This window comes from Pan paniscus, chromosome 7 (assembly GCF_029289425.2).
Source record: "Pan paniscus chromosome 7, NHGRI_mPanPan1-v2.0_pri, whole genome shotgun sequence".
Lineage (NCBI taxonomy): Eukaryota > Metazoa > Chordata > Mammalia > Primates > Hominidae > Pan > Pan paniscus.
The window spans coordinates 46,291,460-46,308,556 of record NC_073256.2 but is presented as its reverse complement, the minus strand read 5'-3'; the positions used below and the strand labels follow the sequence as shown (position 1 = coordinate 46,308,556).

At 40.6% G+C, this 17,097-nt stretch overlaps 1 protein-coding gene across 5 annotated transcripts in view; it reads left to right on the top strand.

Annotated features, from left to right (window-relative positions):
• The first annotated feature begins 4 nt into the window (after nt 1–4).
• CCDC25 (coiled-coil domain containing 25) overlaps nt 5–17,097 on the top strand; it is a 98,173-nt gene continuing 81,080 nt past the window's right edge. For 3 of the 5 annotated variants that reach the window (XR_008626364.2, XM_003830792.4, XM_055116390.2), the window contains exons 1-4: nt 9–141; nt 7,394–7,441; nt 10,188–10,227; nt 15,883–15,934. Coding sequence is in view for 3 of the 5 variants with exons in the window: in XM_003830792.4 (XP_003830840.1) it covers nt 114–141; nt 7,394–7,441; nt 10,188–10,227; nt 15,883–15,934 (168 nt within the window). In the remaining 2 variants the exon portion in view is untranslated. Of the gene's footprint in view, nt 142–7,388; nt 7,442–10,187; nt 10,228–15,882; nt 15,935–17,097 lie in introns of those variants that run through there. The other 2 variants (XM_055116388.2, XM_055116389.2) reach the window with 2 other exon arrangements.

The window sequence follows — 17,097 nt, the reverse complement described above, 5'->3', positions numbered from 1 at the left end:
AAGTGCACGGAGGAGTTCCGGGGGCCAGGCGGCCGCCGCGAGTCCGCTATCCGGACCTTCGTGAGTTGAGCGCTGCTGCTCCGCGGTGGAGTCACCGCACCGCTCCCAGGATCATGGTGTTCTACTTCACCAGCAGCAGCGGTGAGTGGGCGCCACGTCCTCCTAGACCCTGCTGGACAGCGGGCTCCGAAGCCGGGACCCGCAGTCCGCCGCTGCGCCTGACCCTCGCTCTAAAATGCCTCCTGGATGCGAGTGCCTCTTCCCGCGGCCTCTCGGTCCCCCAGCACATCCGTCCCTCCCACGGCTGCAGGATTTCCCCCCGCGTCCCCTCGTCATGGCGTGGGGGGCGCGGAGGGGCGATGCCACTGCTATATTTGTATCGGGGAGTTCTCGTCCCCCAATCGGAAAGACGTCCCGTCACTCCCTGGGATTGGGCAGAGCCTGTGGGCTCCTCCACACACCTTATCCCAAGTCTTCTTCCCACCTTCCATCTGCGGCCTTTGTTCTGGCTGCACCCTGGTAATTATCCCCTGTGAGAAAGGAGACACCTGCTAACAACTTTTTCTTAAGGGAAGTGCGACTTACCCTTTCAGGAAGGGGTTGTAGGGTCTGGGATGCAACAGAAAACAATAAAAAGACCCTGGAATGTCCACCCAGCCACTCCCCTGGCAGTTGATGTCCCAGATCTCAGAAGTGACCTATGGTAATACTTCTGACTTATCTTTGACAGATAAGGAAAGGGTGCCCTTCGTTCCCAGGAAATGCCGTGTCCCGACTTGGTTTCGTTCTGTTCCTGTTATTCCCCTTTCCTAAAATCAAGCCCCAGCTAATTCCCTTAAGACAGTTTTGGCCCATCTTTTCCAAGATGCCTTTCCTGATGCTAGCTCCTACCCCAAGATTGCTTAGCTATTCCTTTCCTGGGACCCACTTAACGTTCCAAGTATGCCTTTGGCATTGCACTTATCAAGTGGTATTAAATGGTGTCTGCTTGAGCTAGAGTGTAAGTCCCTTGAGGGCGTGGACAGGATCTCTTTACAGTAGTCCCTGCTTGTCCTGTATTTCGCTTTCCGTGGTCACATCACAAGAAGAAAAGGAGTGAGTACAGTACAATAAGATTTTGAGAGGGAGAGAGAGAGAGCAGAGTCACCTAACTTTTATTACAGTACGTTGTTATAATCGTCCTATTTTATTATTAGTTGTTGTCGATAATCTCTTACTCCACCGAACTGATACATTAACTTTATCATAGGTATACATGTATAGGGAATACCAGTAGCCATGCGTCCCTTAATGACAAGAATACATTCTGAGAAATGCTCCATTAGGCGGTTTCATTGTTGTAGCAACACGGTAGAGTATACTTAAACCTGTGGTATAGCCTACCACAAATGTAGGCTGTACAGTATACCGTTGCTCCTAGGGTACAAACTTGTACAGCACGTTGCTGTACTGAATGGTTGTAGGCAATGGTAACGCAATGGTGTTTGTGTATTTAAACGGGTCTCAACGTAGAAAAAGTGAGTTGCACCACACTGTTACGATGGCTACCAGGTCATCAGGCAATAGTGATCAGAATTTTTCAGCTTCGTTATAATGTTATGGGACCACCATAGTATGTGTGGTTTGTTGCTGACCAAAGCATCATTATGTGGCAAGTCCCTTTATATATGGAATTCAGTGTTGTCCTCGGTTTCAGGCATCTACTGGAGATCTTGGAAGACATCCCCCACAGATAAGGGGGGACTACTGTACTTGTTTCCCTAACGTAGTGACTGGCTAGTAGTTCTCAATAAATGCTTGTTGAATAAATGAATGCCATTTTTTTACTTATAGCACTTTCTATTCTATTGCTACTCTATATGCTTGTTAAAGGTGAGTTTTTTGTTTTTGTTTTTGTTTTTTTGGAGACGGAGTTTTGCTCTTGTTGCCCAGGCTGGAGTGCAATGGCACGATCTCGGCTCACTGCAACCTCTGCCTCCCGGGTTCAAGCGATTCTGCTGCCTCAGCCTCCTGTGTAGCTGGGATTACAGGAATGCGCCACCAAGCCTGGCTAATTTTGTATTTTTTTAGTAGAGACGGGGTTTCTCCATATTGGTCAGGCTGGTCTTGAACTCCCGACCTCAGGTGATCTGCCCGCCTCGGCCTCCCAAAGTGCTGGGATTACCAACATGAGCCACTGCGCCCGGTCTAAAGGTGAGATTTATTTTATTTATTTTTGAGACGGAGTCTTGCTTTGTCACCCAGGCTAGAGTGCAGTGGCATGATCTCAGCTTACTGCAACCTCCATCTCCTGGGTTCAAGCGATTCTGGTACAGCTAGGATTACAGGGACCAGCCAACATGCCTGGCTGATTTTTGTATTTTTAGTAAAGATGGGGTTTCATCATGTTGCTCAGGCTGGTCTTGAACTCCTGAGCTCAAGTGATCTGCCCACCTTAACCTCCCAAAGTGCTGGAATTACAAAAGGTGAGTTTTTGTTTTGTTTTGTTTTTTGTTTTTTTGAGATGGAGTCTCCCTCTGTCACTCGGGCTAGAGTACGGTGGTGTGATCTCAGTTCACTGCAACCTCTACCTCCTGGGTTCAAGCAATTCTACTGCCTCAGTCTCCCAAGTAGCTGGGATTACAGGCACACACCACCATGCCCGGCTAATTTTTGTATTTTGTTAGTAGAAACGGGGTTTCACCATGTTGGCCAGGCTAGTCTCGAACTCCTTACCTCAAGTGATCCACCCGCCTCAGGCTTCCAAAGTGCTAGGATTAAAGGTGTGAATCACCACGCTCAGCCAAAAGGTAAGATTTAAGTGAAACTAGTTCCACGTTGTTTGTGTGGGTTTGAATAAGGCAATACTTTCTCTTTAGAAGTAAGATTGAGGCTCAGGGAAGTTGTAACTCACAGACCCTACTCTTCCACCTTCATCACACTGACATCTCCTTATTTTTCTCAGTAGTTTAGCCTTCCACAGTGTGTGCCATGAGCTATTTCTCTGTCTCTGTACATGTGGTTTGTTTTACCCATATTATTAAAATTACTAGAAACAAAATTCAAAACCAGCCTGAAAAATCATATACCCTTATAGGCCTCTAAGCATTTTCGTCCTTGGCAACTCAGGCATCTCTTTATAACTTCTCCAGTCGTGAATCTTCAACAACATAGATATCCATATAAACCCAACAATGGAAAAACAAATATACAGGCAGGGTGTATAGGTACTGAATGTATTTTATGCTGTTCTATTCCCCTTAAAGTTACTCTAAATTCTTTAAGTGTTAGTCACACATACACATCTGCCCTTAATAGAGCAAAATGCTTCATTAGATTTGTGGGTCCTGTTTTTTTTCATTGACTTCCATTATAATGTCAGAACTGTTTCCTGTTAGAAAAATATTTGGCCTCTGAGCCTAATAAAAGTGCACTTGTGCAGCTGATCTTTTAAAACTGCAAAGTTAATGGAAAAAATCATAACTTTCTCAGTAAAATAGTAATGAGACTTTACATATTGGCAGTATAGAAACAACAAATATATAGAATCTTCAGGAAATGAATTTGTATGGCTTGCCAAGTTTTTAACTAACTGATGGTTTTTACTGCATAAAAACTTTTTTAAAATGGGAAGAAAATCTTCATAGGAAGTTGTTCTTTTACATTTTAAGATTAATATCTGACTAAAATGTGTTCCATTTTCATTCTTTCATGCTGTCTCATAAGGGAATAATTGAACATTAGTCTAATATGTCCAGTGTCACATTTAAGACCATCTGATTATAGATACTTGGCTCAAAGTCCACTTGTACTTTTAATACCTGTTAATATCATCTACCTAAAAGTAGATTGTTCTATAAATTGTGAAATAATCAGATCACCTCTGAAGTTGGGTTGGTTGCTACCCGTAAGTCAAGTGTTTTCCAAATAACCAGTTCCAGTACTAATCAACCATATTATTTAGATGAGAATAACAAATGAACTAGAATAATTCAGTTTACTTTTCCTTCTTAACATGGAAAGGAGCTTAATTCAGACTTGTTGTGCAGCAATGATGTTCCTTTTTATTTTTCATCTTCTTTTCTTTCTTTTTTTTTTTTTTTTTGAGATGGAGTCTTGCTCTGTCGCCCAGGCTGGAGTGCAGTGGCATGATCTCGACTCACTGCGACTTCTGCCTCCTAGGTTCAAGCGATTCTCTTGCCTCAACCTCCTGAGTAGCTGGGATTACAGGCATGTGCTACTACGGCTGACTAATTTTTGAATTTTTAGTGGAGACAGGGTTTCGCCATATTGGCCAGGCTGGTCTTGAACTCCTGGCCTCAAGTGATCCTCCCGCTTCAGCCTCCCAAAGTGTTGGGATTACATGCATGAGCCACTGCGCCCAGACTAATTTTCTATTATGACATAATTTCAGTCTTTCAGAGAAGTTGCAAGTATAGTAAAAGATTTCCTGTATATTCTCCCAGAGTCCCCCAATTTTTTTTGAGATAGTCTTGCTCTGTCACCCAGGCTGAAGTGTAGTAGCAAGTGTAGTGGTGCAGTCACAGATCATTGCAGCCTCAACTTCTTGGGCTCAAGTGATCCTCCCACTTGAGCCACCACACCCAGCTAATTTAAAAAAATTTTTTTTATAGAGACAGGGTTTCCTCATATTGCCCAGGATGGTCCCGAGCTCCTGGGCCCAAGTAATCCGCCTGCCTCAGCCTCCCAAAGTGGTGGGATTACAGACGTGAGCCACTGTGACTACAAATTATGACATTTTACCACATGCCTTGTCTTTCTTTTTCCGTTTCTCTTTTTCTCTATTTTTTTCTCTTGCACACACCTTTTTCCTGAAACGTTTGTAAGTTGCAGTTAACCCCTGAATGCTTCAGATTTATTTTCTAAAATCAAGGGCATTCTCTTCTCAAAAGACGTTTTTCATTATCAAAATTAGGAAATTAACATTGCAGCAATGCGATTATCTAATCAACAGGCTTTATTCAGTTCCCATTAGTGTCCTAATGATGTATTTGTAACAAAAAATACCTTACAAATCATTGTTGCATTCTTCAGGTGTCATTGTTCTGTAGCCTCCTCTAATCGTGAGCAATTGCTCAGTCTTTGTCTTTCATGGCATTGTTAGTTGAATTATTTTGTAGAATGCCCCTCACTTTAGGTTTGTTATGGCCATTTTCTTAATCACCTCATTTAATAAGTCAACCTTCAAAACATTCTTCTATTATTCTTTTGGCTGTAGCTTAGATAGCTTGGCCTGCAGAGACAACTTTATTAATATTTTATATCAGTTATTATTTTTTCTTTTTTGAGACAGTCTTGCTGTCACTCAGGCTGGAGTGCAGTGGCACGATCTTGGCTCACTGCAACCTCTGCCTCCCAGGTTCAAGCAATCCTCATGCCTGAGCCTCTCCAGTAGCTGGAACCACTGGCGTGTGCCACCACACCTGGCTAATTTTTGTATTTTTAGTAGAGATGGGGTTTCAACATGTTGGCCGGGCTGGTCTCAAACTTCTGGCCTCAAGTGATCTGCCCACCGCGGCCTCCTGAAGTGCTGGGATTACAGGCGTGAGCCACTGCACCTGGCCTATATTGTTATTTTGAAAATTCTGTTCTAATTACAAAAGCCATCTGTATGTTTTATAGCAGGCTAACCAAGGTAACTGTTGTTAAAAAATGTTTATGCTTCCATACATATAAAGTATGTGCTTATATAAAAATAAAACATGTATGTGTATGTATATACACACACATACCATTATAATCATTTATTTTTTATAAATTGAATCATATATAGATTCACAAAAATACTGTTCGGATACTTAATTTCTTCACCTGCCGTTTCTTTTTAATGGGTGCGTGGTCTTTTGTTTATGGATGTTCAAATCTGTAATATATTTAAAGAGTCTCTACTAAGGGGTGTTTAGGTTGTAAAAAGATTATTGCTTGGTGGAGTATTTTGGTACTCTATTATGGTAACATTATAGGTAGTGATGTTATAGGATTGAAAGGGTATACACTTGAACTATTGCCAGGCCATGCAGAGAAAATCTGAAATGCTTTTTAGTTTTATTCCCACCCTTTTGGCATTTGTTACACGCTACACTAACGCCTGATCAAGGTACTACAATGCTCAATAATAGACAAGCATTTCTATAAACTTGGCGATGCACACATTCTTTCAAGGTACTTTTCTTAACTACTTCTGGACTTTAGTTATTATAAATGTTAAACAAAGGAATTAGTTTTCTCTCCCCCAAGAAAGGCAACTAGGATTGATCATTTAAGAAGCTTCTCATTACTGAAAGTACAGGGCATCTCTCTGATATAAGGCTTTTTAATTTAGGAGAGTGTATTGCCCTTTGTCCTTCAGGGCTCCAGGTACATGTGTGTGTTCTGTGCTGTGGAGTGATAGCCAACAGGCTGTTCAGCCCAACCCTGCACTTATCAGTACTTTGCTTCAGTGTGTATTTATTTTTCAGTACTTCTCCATCACAGGCTTTGTAGCCTGAGGGCCCAGTGTCTATGAATTCAGGAGTTTAGTCCAATTGGATCAAACAAGTTTTGGTAGACTAGCTTTGAAACCTGGCACTCAGTTATCCTTTCAGTAGGAATCCAAGGTAGGGACGTCTGCAATAAAACACCACCTTGGTAAAGCAAATATCATTTCTAGGATAAACCATACCCAGAAGATTCCATTTGAGTTAGGATAGTTGTTTCTAACCCTGACCTTATATTAGAATCACTTGGAAGGCTTTTAGAAAACACAGATGCTCACTCTTGCCCACCAGAGATTTGGATTTAGTTGATCTGAGGTGGAGCTGGGGCACAATTAGATGATTCTAATGTAGATCAGGGGTCAGAGTCACTGGTTTAGAAGTTGGAGAGTCATGGTCTCCCTGAATGTGATAGAGAGCCTGTTAGAATATGCAGCACACCTGGAATATGGGTAATATTGGCTAAATACAATTATGCACAATAAAACTTTGGTAAACATGGGAACTTAGTTGTGGTGTTTAGTTTTCTTTTCTTTTTTTTTTAACTCTTAAAGAAGGCAAAAGTATAGGAGTGGACTGGCGATACCATTGAACTGTAACCCTGAGAAAGTAGGAAAGTAGCTATTAGTAAGGATGGTAAACTTTCTCTTTTGGGGCCAGATAGTAAATATTTTAGGCTTTGTGAGTCACCTACAATCTCCGTGGCTTATTCTTCTTTGTTTTGCTTTTTTTCCAACCCTTTAAAAACGTAAAAACCATTCTTAGCTCAAGGGCTGTCCAAAAACAGGTGGTAGGCTGGATTTGGATCATGGGCCATGGTTTGCCAACCCCTAGTCTAAGAATTGTCACTTGTTTTTCACATGAAACAATTTTGTTGGTGATGAAGTTACTAATTGTTTTTTATTTTTGTTTTATCTTAGTTAATTCATCTGCCTACACTATTTACATGGGAAAAGATAAATATGAAAGTAAGTTTTCAAAAGCATTTGATTTTGAAATTTTCAGCAGGTAAGTGTTATCTCTCACTCACCACCTTCCATGCCCCCCACCCAGTTTGTTGGTTCTGAGTTTTCACCTACTTTGATAAACTAGCTTTTGAGAAACAAAACAAGCTCACATAGGGAGACAGCAGCACTTCCTAAGCTACATAAGAAAAATGCTTTAACAATCAATGTTACTTACGATGATTTATGGGTTAGTAGGAGAAATGTAAAACTCAAGTGTTAATATGCTGCAGACTGCTTCACCATTAAATCACACCCAAAGTTAATGTCACAACTTTATTATCATGAAAAAGTACTAAGGTCTATTTTTTAAAAAGTATAGACAAAATGAAGTAACATGAATAGTAAATGCTGTCGAAGTAGACAGATCAGAGATAGTAAATGTGATTGAAAGCTGAGAAGGCTTTGTGGAGGAGTGGGTTAGGATGGACTAGATTGTGGAATCCTTTGAATGTCTGTTGTAGGAATATATAGATACAAATCTAGATACATAATTTATGTCACAGATATAAATTTAGATGATATTTTTAGAGCCCTCTGGAGTGGCATTTTGCTGTCATTAAAAACCTTTGTAGAAAAAAACGTAAGAGGCCAGGCATGGTGGTTCACGCCTGTAATCCCAACACTTTGACAGGCTGAGGCAAGAGGATCACTTGAGCCCAGGAGTTCGAGACCTGCCTGAGCAACATAGGGAGACCCTGTCTCTACAAAAAACAACAATAAAAGAAAATATTAGCTAGGCATAGTGACACACACCTGTTGTCCTTGCTACTCTGGAGGCTGAGGCAGGAAGATCGCTTGAGCCTGGGAGGTAGGCTGCCGTGAGCTGTGATCATGCCACTGCATTCCAGCTTAAGAGACAGCGAGAATCTGTTGTCTGAAATAAGTGAATGTATGTATGTATGGAACACTTTTTCCCTGGGAACTCTTAGAGTCATTTGGAGGTATCAACTTTTCCTAGGTTGCCTTATAAGAACAGACATTACTTCTCTAAATCACCCCATTGTCTGGCATTCCTAGCCCATTACATTTATTTCTAATAGTGTTTATGACTTCAGACCAAGAACTCGATAGAAACATCAATTTAAGTGAAATGATTTACTTTCACTGAAAAGCTTTCAGGTCTGTTCTTTTTATCAGCCAGCAGGTGTCATCAGGGAGCCAAACTTTGCCTGACTGAGGGAAAGAGATTTTTTAAATTTCTCTTTCCTTTTTTTGCTTACCTTTTGGCTATTTGCTCAGTCCTACTTAAAGCATTAGAAAGCCTTTCAGAAAACTCATAGTGTCTACGACTGTTATGAGTGCCTTCACCCAAGATGTGTCTTCCTTTTGCTTTTCCTTTTCTGGATGGTAAATACCCCATTCAAATTATATAGACCATACCTTCTTGGGTACATTTTAAATCATCACATATGAATCATTCACAATTTATTTATTTATTTATTTTTTTGAGACAGTTTCTCACTCTGTCACCCAGGCTGGAGTGCAGTGGCGTGATTTCAGCTCACTGCAACCTTCACCTCCTGGATTCAAGCAATTCTCCCACCTCAGCCTCCCAAGTGGCTGGGGCTACGGGCACGTGCTACCATGCCTGGCTAATTTCTGTAATTTTAGTGGAGATGGGGTTTCACCATGTTGGCCAAGCTGGTCTCAAACTCCTGACCTCAGGTGATCTGCTCGCCTCAGCCTCCCAAAGTGCTGGGATTACAGGTGTAAGCCACTGTGCCCAGTATTGTTTATGATTTTTAAATTGGCATTTAATACTTAAATAATTCTGTATTAAACAGAATTATTACTAATTATTAATATGGCTGTAAGAAATATTTATTGATATAACCTTTATGTAGTGATATATATTAGCCTTAAAAAATGTGCATTCACTTTGAGCGAATACTCTAGCTTTTAGAAATATACCTTAAGGAAATAATCAGAAATATGGACAACTTTACTTAAAAAATTTATTGAACCATTTATAATTAGAAACAAACCAAGGGCCAACAATAGAAAAGTTTATTCATATAAGAGAATTAGGTAGTCGTTGTTCCTAAAGAACTTTATTTTTATTTGTATCTAACAAATACATAGTTTAAAAAGTCAAGTAGTAATAGAATGCTTAGAATTAAAAAAAGAATCCTTCTTAATACCCATGTTCCACCCCACCTGCTACCTCCCCAGACAATTACTTTTCACTCTGTTAGCTATTTCTTCTGGTGTTTTATTTCCATGTGTGATAGAATTTAAGGTGATTTTTATTTTCTTTTTATACTTCTAATGTTTGTTTTGTTTTAAATTTTCTGTAATTTTATAATCATTTTTTCTTAAAGAAGTAAAATATTTCTTTAAAGTTTCAGCCAGTTCTTTTTAATGTTTAAGTATTATTAGGTGAATTGATTTTCTGAAACATCTGAAGTATTGGTTGCTTTGTTTTGTCAGTGTTAGTTTTATTATCTTCATATAGAAATAATATCTGAGCTTTAGATTAGAAGTATTATATAAATTTATAAAAATTATAAAGTTCATATTGTTCAATTATGAAAATTATTATTTTTTCTGTATTTTCAAGCATCAAGGCCTCCGAATTACTCTTCTTCATTGAGGGAGAGAGAAATTTGTGGGAGGAGCTGACATTTCTCCCATTCTTAACTTATAAACCCTGGCATATCTTCATTTGACAGTTTTTGTTTCTTTCGTTTCTCATATCTCATTGCAGATGAAGATCTGATCAAGCATGGCTGGCCTGAAGATATCTGGTAAGTAACAATTTTGGTTCTGCCCTCTGTAGATCATCATTTCCTTTCTTAGACTTGGCCAAGCATTCAAACTAGAATCATGCTTTGTACTGTGGTTTATGGGTCTTCAGGGGTAAACAGCTGACTGCCAGTTCCTTCATTTCTAATTACCTTGCAAGTTGGAAATGATGTTTTTGGGTTTGATCTCAGGCTTGAGAGCAAAGGCCTCTAGGACACAGGCCTTCTTTTTCCTCCTTTTTGTCTCCACGCCATAGTAAGTTACTGAGACCACACCTCACTTAAATATTCAGACCACTGTTCTTGAGTGGAAAAATGAAGACTTCACATGAAGCAATGAAGAAAATAGATACAAGCATCCATGCGGATGGAATAGACGGAGGTTCTTACCGGTCCAGCTTTAAAGGAAGCACACTTGTTCCCCTTTGTCTTCTAAACTCCCTGATGAGTTTAGCTCTGTCTTGATCCAAACCTGACGCCTTCTTTCTAAAACAATTTATGTGAACTGTTTTAAATAATAACATATACTTTCTTAGTCTCCTTTTGAGATCATTTATTTTGCTCACAAAACCCAGTCCAAAAAAAAAGAATACCAAACAAACAAAAAGACTTCATTTAAGCTGAATTCTTTTCTCTGTCTTAGAACACCATATAGACTTCTACCATTCAGACCTGGGGCCTTTTATGAATACATGGGCTTCTGTCCTATAACACTGTCACACCCAGTCTACTTTCGTTTTCTTCATCTTCAGCTTCCACCACTGACTCTGACCCTAGTATTGCCTCTCTTCTAGAGCACAGTCCTGCCTATGGAGTGGGATATCATCTTCCTGACTCCTCATACCTCCTACCAAATGCTATCCCTGAAGATAAAGGCACCTGGGTCCCGTTTGCTTTATTATGATAGTGAACATCTGTCAAGCACTTAACTATATGCCAAATACTACTAAGTGTTTACCTCCATTAATATATTTAACTTCACAACAACCCTGTGAAATAGATATTAATATTTATGCCCATTTTTTCAGATGAGGAAATTAAGGTTAAGAGAAACTGACTGGGTCTGCTCTGTCTGCTACTGGCTCTGGCTCTGGTTCTAAGTCACTGCTTCTGTCTTCTCCAGGCTGCTGCTCTTTTGGCTTCAGCTCCTTTCTTCTCCCAGGCTGTTGCTGCAGCTCTCTCTGGACCTCTTTTCTCCAAATGTGGACACAGACCCTTCACTTAATTCCCTCTAGTGATAGAGTTGAGGCTACTGCTTTTTAGAAGAGTTGATTTAATTTTCTTTTTTTTTGAGACAGAGTTTCGCCCTTGTTGCCCAGGCTGGAGTGCAATGGTGCGATCTCGGCTCACTGTAACCTCTGCCTCCCTAGTTCAAGAGATTCTTCTGCCTCAGCCTCCCGAGTAGCTGGGACTACAGGCACCCACCATCATGCCTGGCTAATTTTTTGTATTTTTAGTAGAGACTGGGGCTATCACCACATTGGCCAGGCTGGTCTCGAACTCCTAACCTCAGGTGATCCACCCGCGTTGGACTCCCAAAGTGCTGGGATTACAGGCGTGAGCCACCGCGCCCGGCCAGAACAAAGGAATTTTAAAGGCTTATTTAAATCTGGTCCCTATTCCAGCACAATAGCCTGTCTTCTAAATCCAAATATGTCATCAAGTTAAACCCTGCTTGGTGCTCTCTTGCCTCAAGTGGGCAGTGTGCAATGCTGAAAACATCCAGACTGGGGCTGCCTGCCTTCCTAGGGCCTGAGACAGTAAGCTGTATGAGGACAATGATCACCTATTTCATTAAGTACTATGTCCCCAGTACCTAGCATAGGTCCTGGCACATAGTAGGTATTCAGTAAATATTGGTTGATTTCCTAATTGACTCCCTGCCAGCGTAGAAGCAGTCTCCATGGACATTTCCCTACAATGGCCACATCATGGTTATCTCCATTTTGAGCTCCTGCCGACCCCAGCTGGATGATTTTCAGTTGTTTTTAAAGACCAGGGAATCTCCAGACTCTCATGGGAATAAGAATGGCTGCACCTGTTAGGCAGTTAGCTGATGGAAATTTTTAACCTATCAGGTTTGAGGCATAAAAACCTGCATAGAGAAGGTTACATAATCAGATGCAGCCTGAAAATCAGTGTACCACAGCCTTCTACCTGACTTTCATTTGTTTAAATAAATGGAAGAGAAATTTCCAGTTTACAACCCACATCCAATAAATTATGACCTCAGTTTTTCATTTCATTAAGGTTAGTACTTCCCAAATTGGTCTACAGATACCAAGAGGCCCATTTTGACCCCCTTTATTAGTCTTGAGATGAATGACTGTTGTTGGATGTGATTGGCTTTTACCTTCAGAAGCTACATTTGAGGTGTGATGTGAGTAGGTGTAGACCTCAAAACCCATTCCAGCTGTCAATTTTGGACATATTCCAGGGAGTGCTAAGAATGATCCTGAGTTGATCACCATTCCAGGGTGGGGTGTTCACCTGCTTCACTTTGTGGAGCTTTCGAATCATTCATTACCTCTGTGAATGTCAGCATCTGGATTTATCCCGGAAAACCTCCTGAGGCTCCTTTAAGCAAAGGGTTTTCCTAGGAATCAGTGAGAATGGAACTAAATTCATCTTTTTTTTTTTTTTTTTTTTTGAGACAGAGTCTTGCTCTGTCACCCAGGCTGGAGTGCAGTGGTGCAGTCTTGACTCACTGTAACCTCCACCTCCTGGGTTCAAGCTATTCTCCTGCCTCAGCCTCCCAAGTAGCTGGGATTACAGGCATGTACCACCACACCAGGCTAATTTTTTTTTTTTTTTTTTTTTTTGAGACAGAGTCTTGCTCTGTCTCCCAGGCTGGAGTGCAGTAGTACCATCTTAGCTCAATGTAACCTCCACCTCCCGGGTTCAAGTGGTTCTGCTGCTTCAGCCTCCCAAGTAGCTGGGACTACAGGCACCCGCCACCGTGCCTGGCTAATTTTTTTGTATTTTTAGTGGTGATGGGATTTCATCATGTTGGCCAGGCTGGTCTCCAACCCCTGACCTGAAGTGATCCACCCACCTCAGCCTCCCGAAGTGCTGGCACTACAGGTGTGAGCCACTGTGCCCGGCCCTAAATTCATCTTTAAATGTAGGAAAATAGAAATAGTGTGTATTTACTGTGTCCAGACCTCCTAATGATTAGTATTTCCACAGACTCCGCTTTAAGTCGTTGGACAGCGCAGCTCCAGGGCCCTGAATCTGTATCCTCAGACAATTGATGCTTATTTAGTGAAGCTTCTGGTCTCTGCATTCAGAAAAGGGTAACAGGGAGAGGAAGATAACAAGGATAAGAGGGAACTATGGCTGTAATTTAAACTTTGAGTAAATGTTTAGAAAGATTGGAGAAGTCGTTTGCTTCTTTTTTTAGGGAAACTCGCTCAAGATAGTTTGTTTATAGAGCTGGATTTTTTTTTTCTCTTATACTTTCATCCATTCTCCCCTGCTCTTTGTAGAGGTGTATCTATCATATACAAACCTGAAATTGGTGTATATTGATAAAGTTGCTATATTTTGGCAGTGATATTCCTGTGTGTGTTTTGGTTCTTTCTCTACTTATGTATGAATATCATTAAATATATATTGAATTATTTGGGTATTTCTTTTGACAAAATTCTACATCAGAGACCTTTAAGAAAAATCAGAATTCAATCTACTATAGGTACATAGGGAAGAAGATGTTGTAAATAGAGAACTGGCTTAAGGCAAATAAAAGTTGGAATGGGTAAAGTTACTTTTCAGTTATCTTGGTTACTAGTGTGATATTTTCCTAAGATTCTGAAAGAGGATAATGAGATATGTAATTTTTAGATTTGCAAAAAGCACAGGTTTTTCTGGCTGGAAAATGTCCAGCTGAAGGTGATAATTAGTATGAATCTCTCACATGGGAATGCAAATGAGTAAGTGAACCACTTGGAGAAATGTAAGTCAAATAAGACGTTATGTCCATTTCTGGCTATCACTAATGATTAAGAGTAAAACCTAGAGTCGTCATAAACTGTGTGCCAAAAGTGCCTAATATTTTTCTGTATGCATAGTGAATAGCAAGATGACTAACCTCTTTAAAGAGGGCACTTTTATATAGAATCATACAGTCTACATCTTGTACTAGGTGTGAAGGTGACCATTTTCATCTCTAAAACATTTATTAGTGCTTAAGAAAATGGCTAGAGAAACATAATGGGATGTAATGATGCCTCTTTAGGATTTTCTGAACATTCTTCAGTCTGGAAAGGTAAGGACCAAGGAAGCAGTATGACTAATGTATTAGTCCGTCTTGCATTGCTATAGAGAAATACCTGAGACTGGGTAATTTGTAAAGAAAAGAGGTTTAATTGGCTCATGGTTTGGCAGGCTATACAGGAAGCATGGCAGTGTCTGTTTCTGGGAGGCCTCATTCATAGAACTTTTAATCATGGCGGAAGGCAAAGGGGAAGCGAGGCGGCTTACATGGCAGGAGCAGGGTGCCGGGGCTACGCACTTTTGAACAGATCTCATGAGAACTCTATCATAAGAATAGCACCAAAGGGATGGTGCTAGGGTCATGAAGAATCCACCCCCATGATCCAGTCACCTCCCACCAGGCCCCACTTCTAACGTTGGGGATTACAATTCGACATGAGATTTGGTGGGGACGCAAATCCAAATCATATCAACTAAAGTTAACAGAATCACGAAGTGGCAATAGTGTTACCTTGTTTGTTGTGTGATGCTGGGATGCGGAGGGGGCATTTCTGGGTATTGGAAAGAGAAAGTCAAGTTCATTGGGTGAATTGAAAACATGAAAATCTCATATCCTGAATGTTGCGTAGATTTTAAAAGGTTTAATTAAATTGATAGATGATAGATCCATCATGAAAGGTAAATTTAAGGGGTGGGGGACATTCTGAATGTTTTTAGGACAATGTCAGTAAAGGGCAGTGCTCACCCAAGAGACATATATTGGTATCACTGTCAGAATATAGGGCCGGATGAACTGTTGTGCTTGTGAATTATTGGGTGACATTATTGAATTGTAACCCATTTAATGATGTGTTCTGCTTAGCGTCTTTAGGCCCCACCTAACTCTTCCAGCTCTCTATTCGACATTCTCTTTGGATTGTTTTGCTATCACTTGAAATTTGGGATGTCACAAACAAAACTGTCATCTGTTTCCGCCAAACTGTGGTTCTGCTAATCTCCCAGGCTGGCGGCATTGGAGACTTGCTGACTTCTTTCATCCCCCACTCTTTTCACCTGAAATTCCTTTCCTTGGTTTTGCTCTAAGTCCTATGCTTCAGTCAGGGGCCAACCAAATCTCACTGCCTCCTTTTTATCATGAAGCCTTTGATCACTGATAGTTCTTTTTATATCTTGAAAAATCACCCTTCCCAGTACAGATAATATTTAGTATCTCTACTCATCTTGGCACTTACTCACAGCTCCATAATTCAGTGTTTCTCGTACCTCTCCATGGTGATGGGGAGCCCTTTGGAGGTGGTGACTGTGCTTTATACTCCTCATGATGCTTCACATGTGGCAGGCATGGAGTGAAGACTTTTTAGAACAGAATGCTTTAAATGGCATGTGGCCTGAGGAGATGATTGTCTTGTACCTCTTGCTAAAAGTGGTTTTCATTCTTTGTAGGTTTCATGTGGACAAACTCTCTTCGGCTCATGTATACCTTCGATTACATAAGGTAACTGAATTTAAACATGGATTCTTGACTTTTCTCCTGATGATGCATCATATCTTGTTCTTTATCCTTTGCAATTAAATTGCTTAAAGTAATAAGTCGGTACGCAAATCTAAAAGTTAACAAATGACGTGTCTTCCCTCTGACCCAGAAAATCACTCTAACATTCTAGATGATTTTTGAGATATAGAAGGAGGCAGTGTACATATTTCCCAGCTAGATGCACTGCTTATCCTGTCACTTCCGGTGTGCTGTCTGTCATCTCTGCTTTCCTTTTCTTTCAATTCAGTTGACACTTCCAGACTTTCTGTCTCCTCCAGTGGATATCATGTGTGGCTCATGTGATTCTCCTGCCTCAGTGAAGGGCCCGTGTTCCCAGTTATCATGGGCTTCTTTAGGAAGTTTAAAAGAACATGCTAGTAATAAAGGAAAAAAATTTTTAGTGGCCCCTAGTAATACAATACCACTATTTTTCCAATCTATCTCTATTCATATATTTTATATAGTTGAATCATAGGGTATATATGCTTGTGAATGTACTACTTTCTTTTTGATAAACTTTCAACTTTGGAAAAATGTTAGATTTACGGAAAAGTGGCAGGAGTGATACAGAGTTCCCATCTACCCTTCACCTAGTTTCCCCCATCATCAACATCTTATATTACTATGGTAGATTTGTCAAGACAAAGAAACTAACCTTGGCACATTGCTGTCACCTAAACTCTGGACTTTATTTGGATTTCACCAATTTTCTATTAATGCCCTCTTTTTGTTCTAGTAGCCAGTCTAGAGTACCATATCACATTTAGTTGTGTCTGCCTAGTCTCCTCTAGTCTATGACAATTTCTCATTCTTTCTCTGTTTTTTATGACCTTGACAGTTTGAGAAGTACTGATCAGGTGTTTTGTAGACTATTGCTCAGTTTGCATTTATCTGATATTTTTTCTCGTGACTAGACGGGTTATGGGTTTAGGGGGAGAATATCACAGAGGTGAAGTGCCTGTCTCGTCACAGCATATCGGGTGCGTGTATTACCGTGACTTATCATTGATGACGTGAGCCTTGATGGCCTGGCCAGGGTAGTGTTTGGAGGTTGCTCTACTATAAGGTTGCTTTTCTCCCCGTTTCTGTATTCTTATTTGGAAGCAAGTCACTAAGTCCAGCCC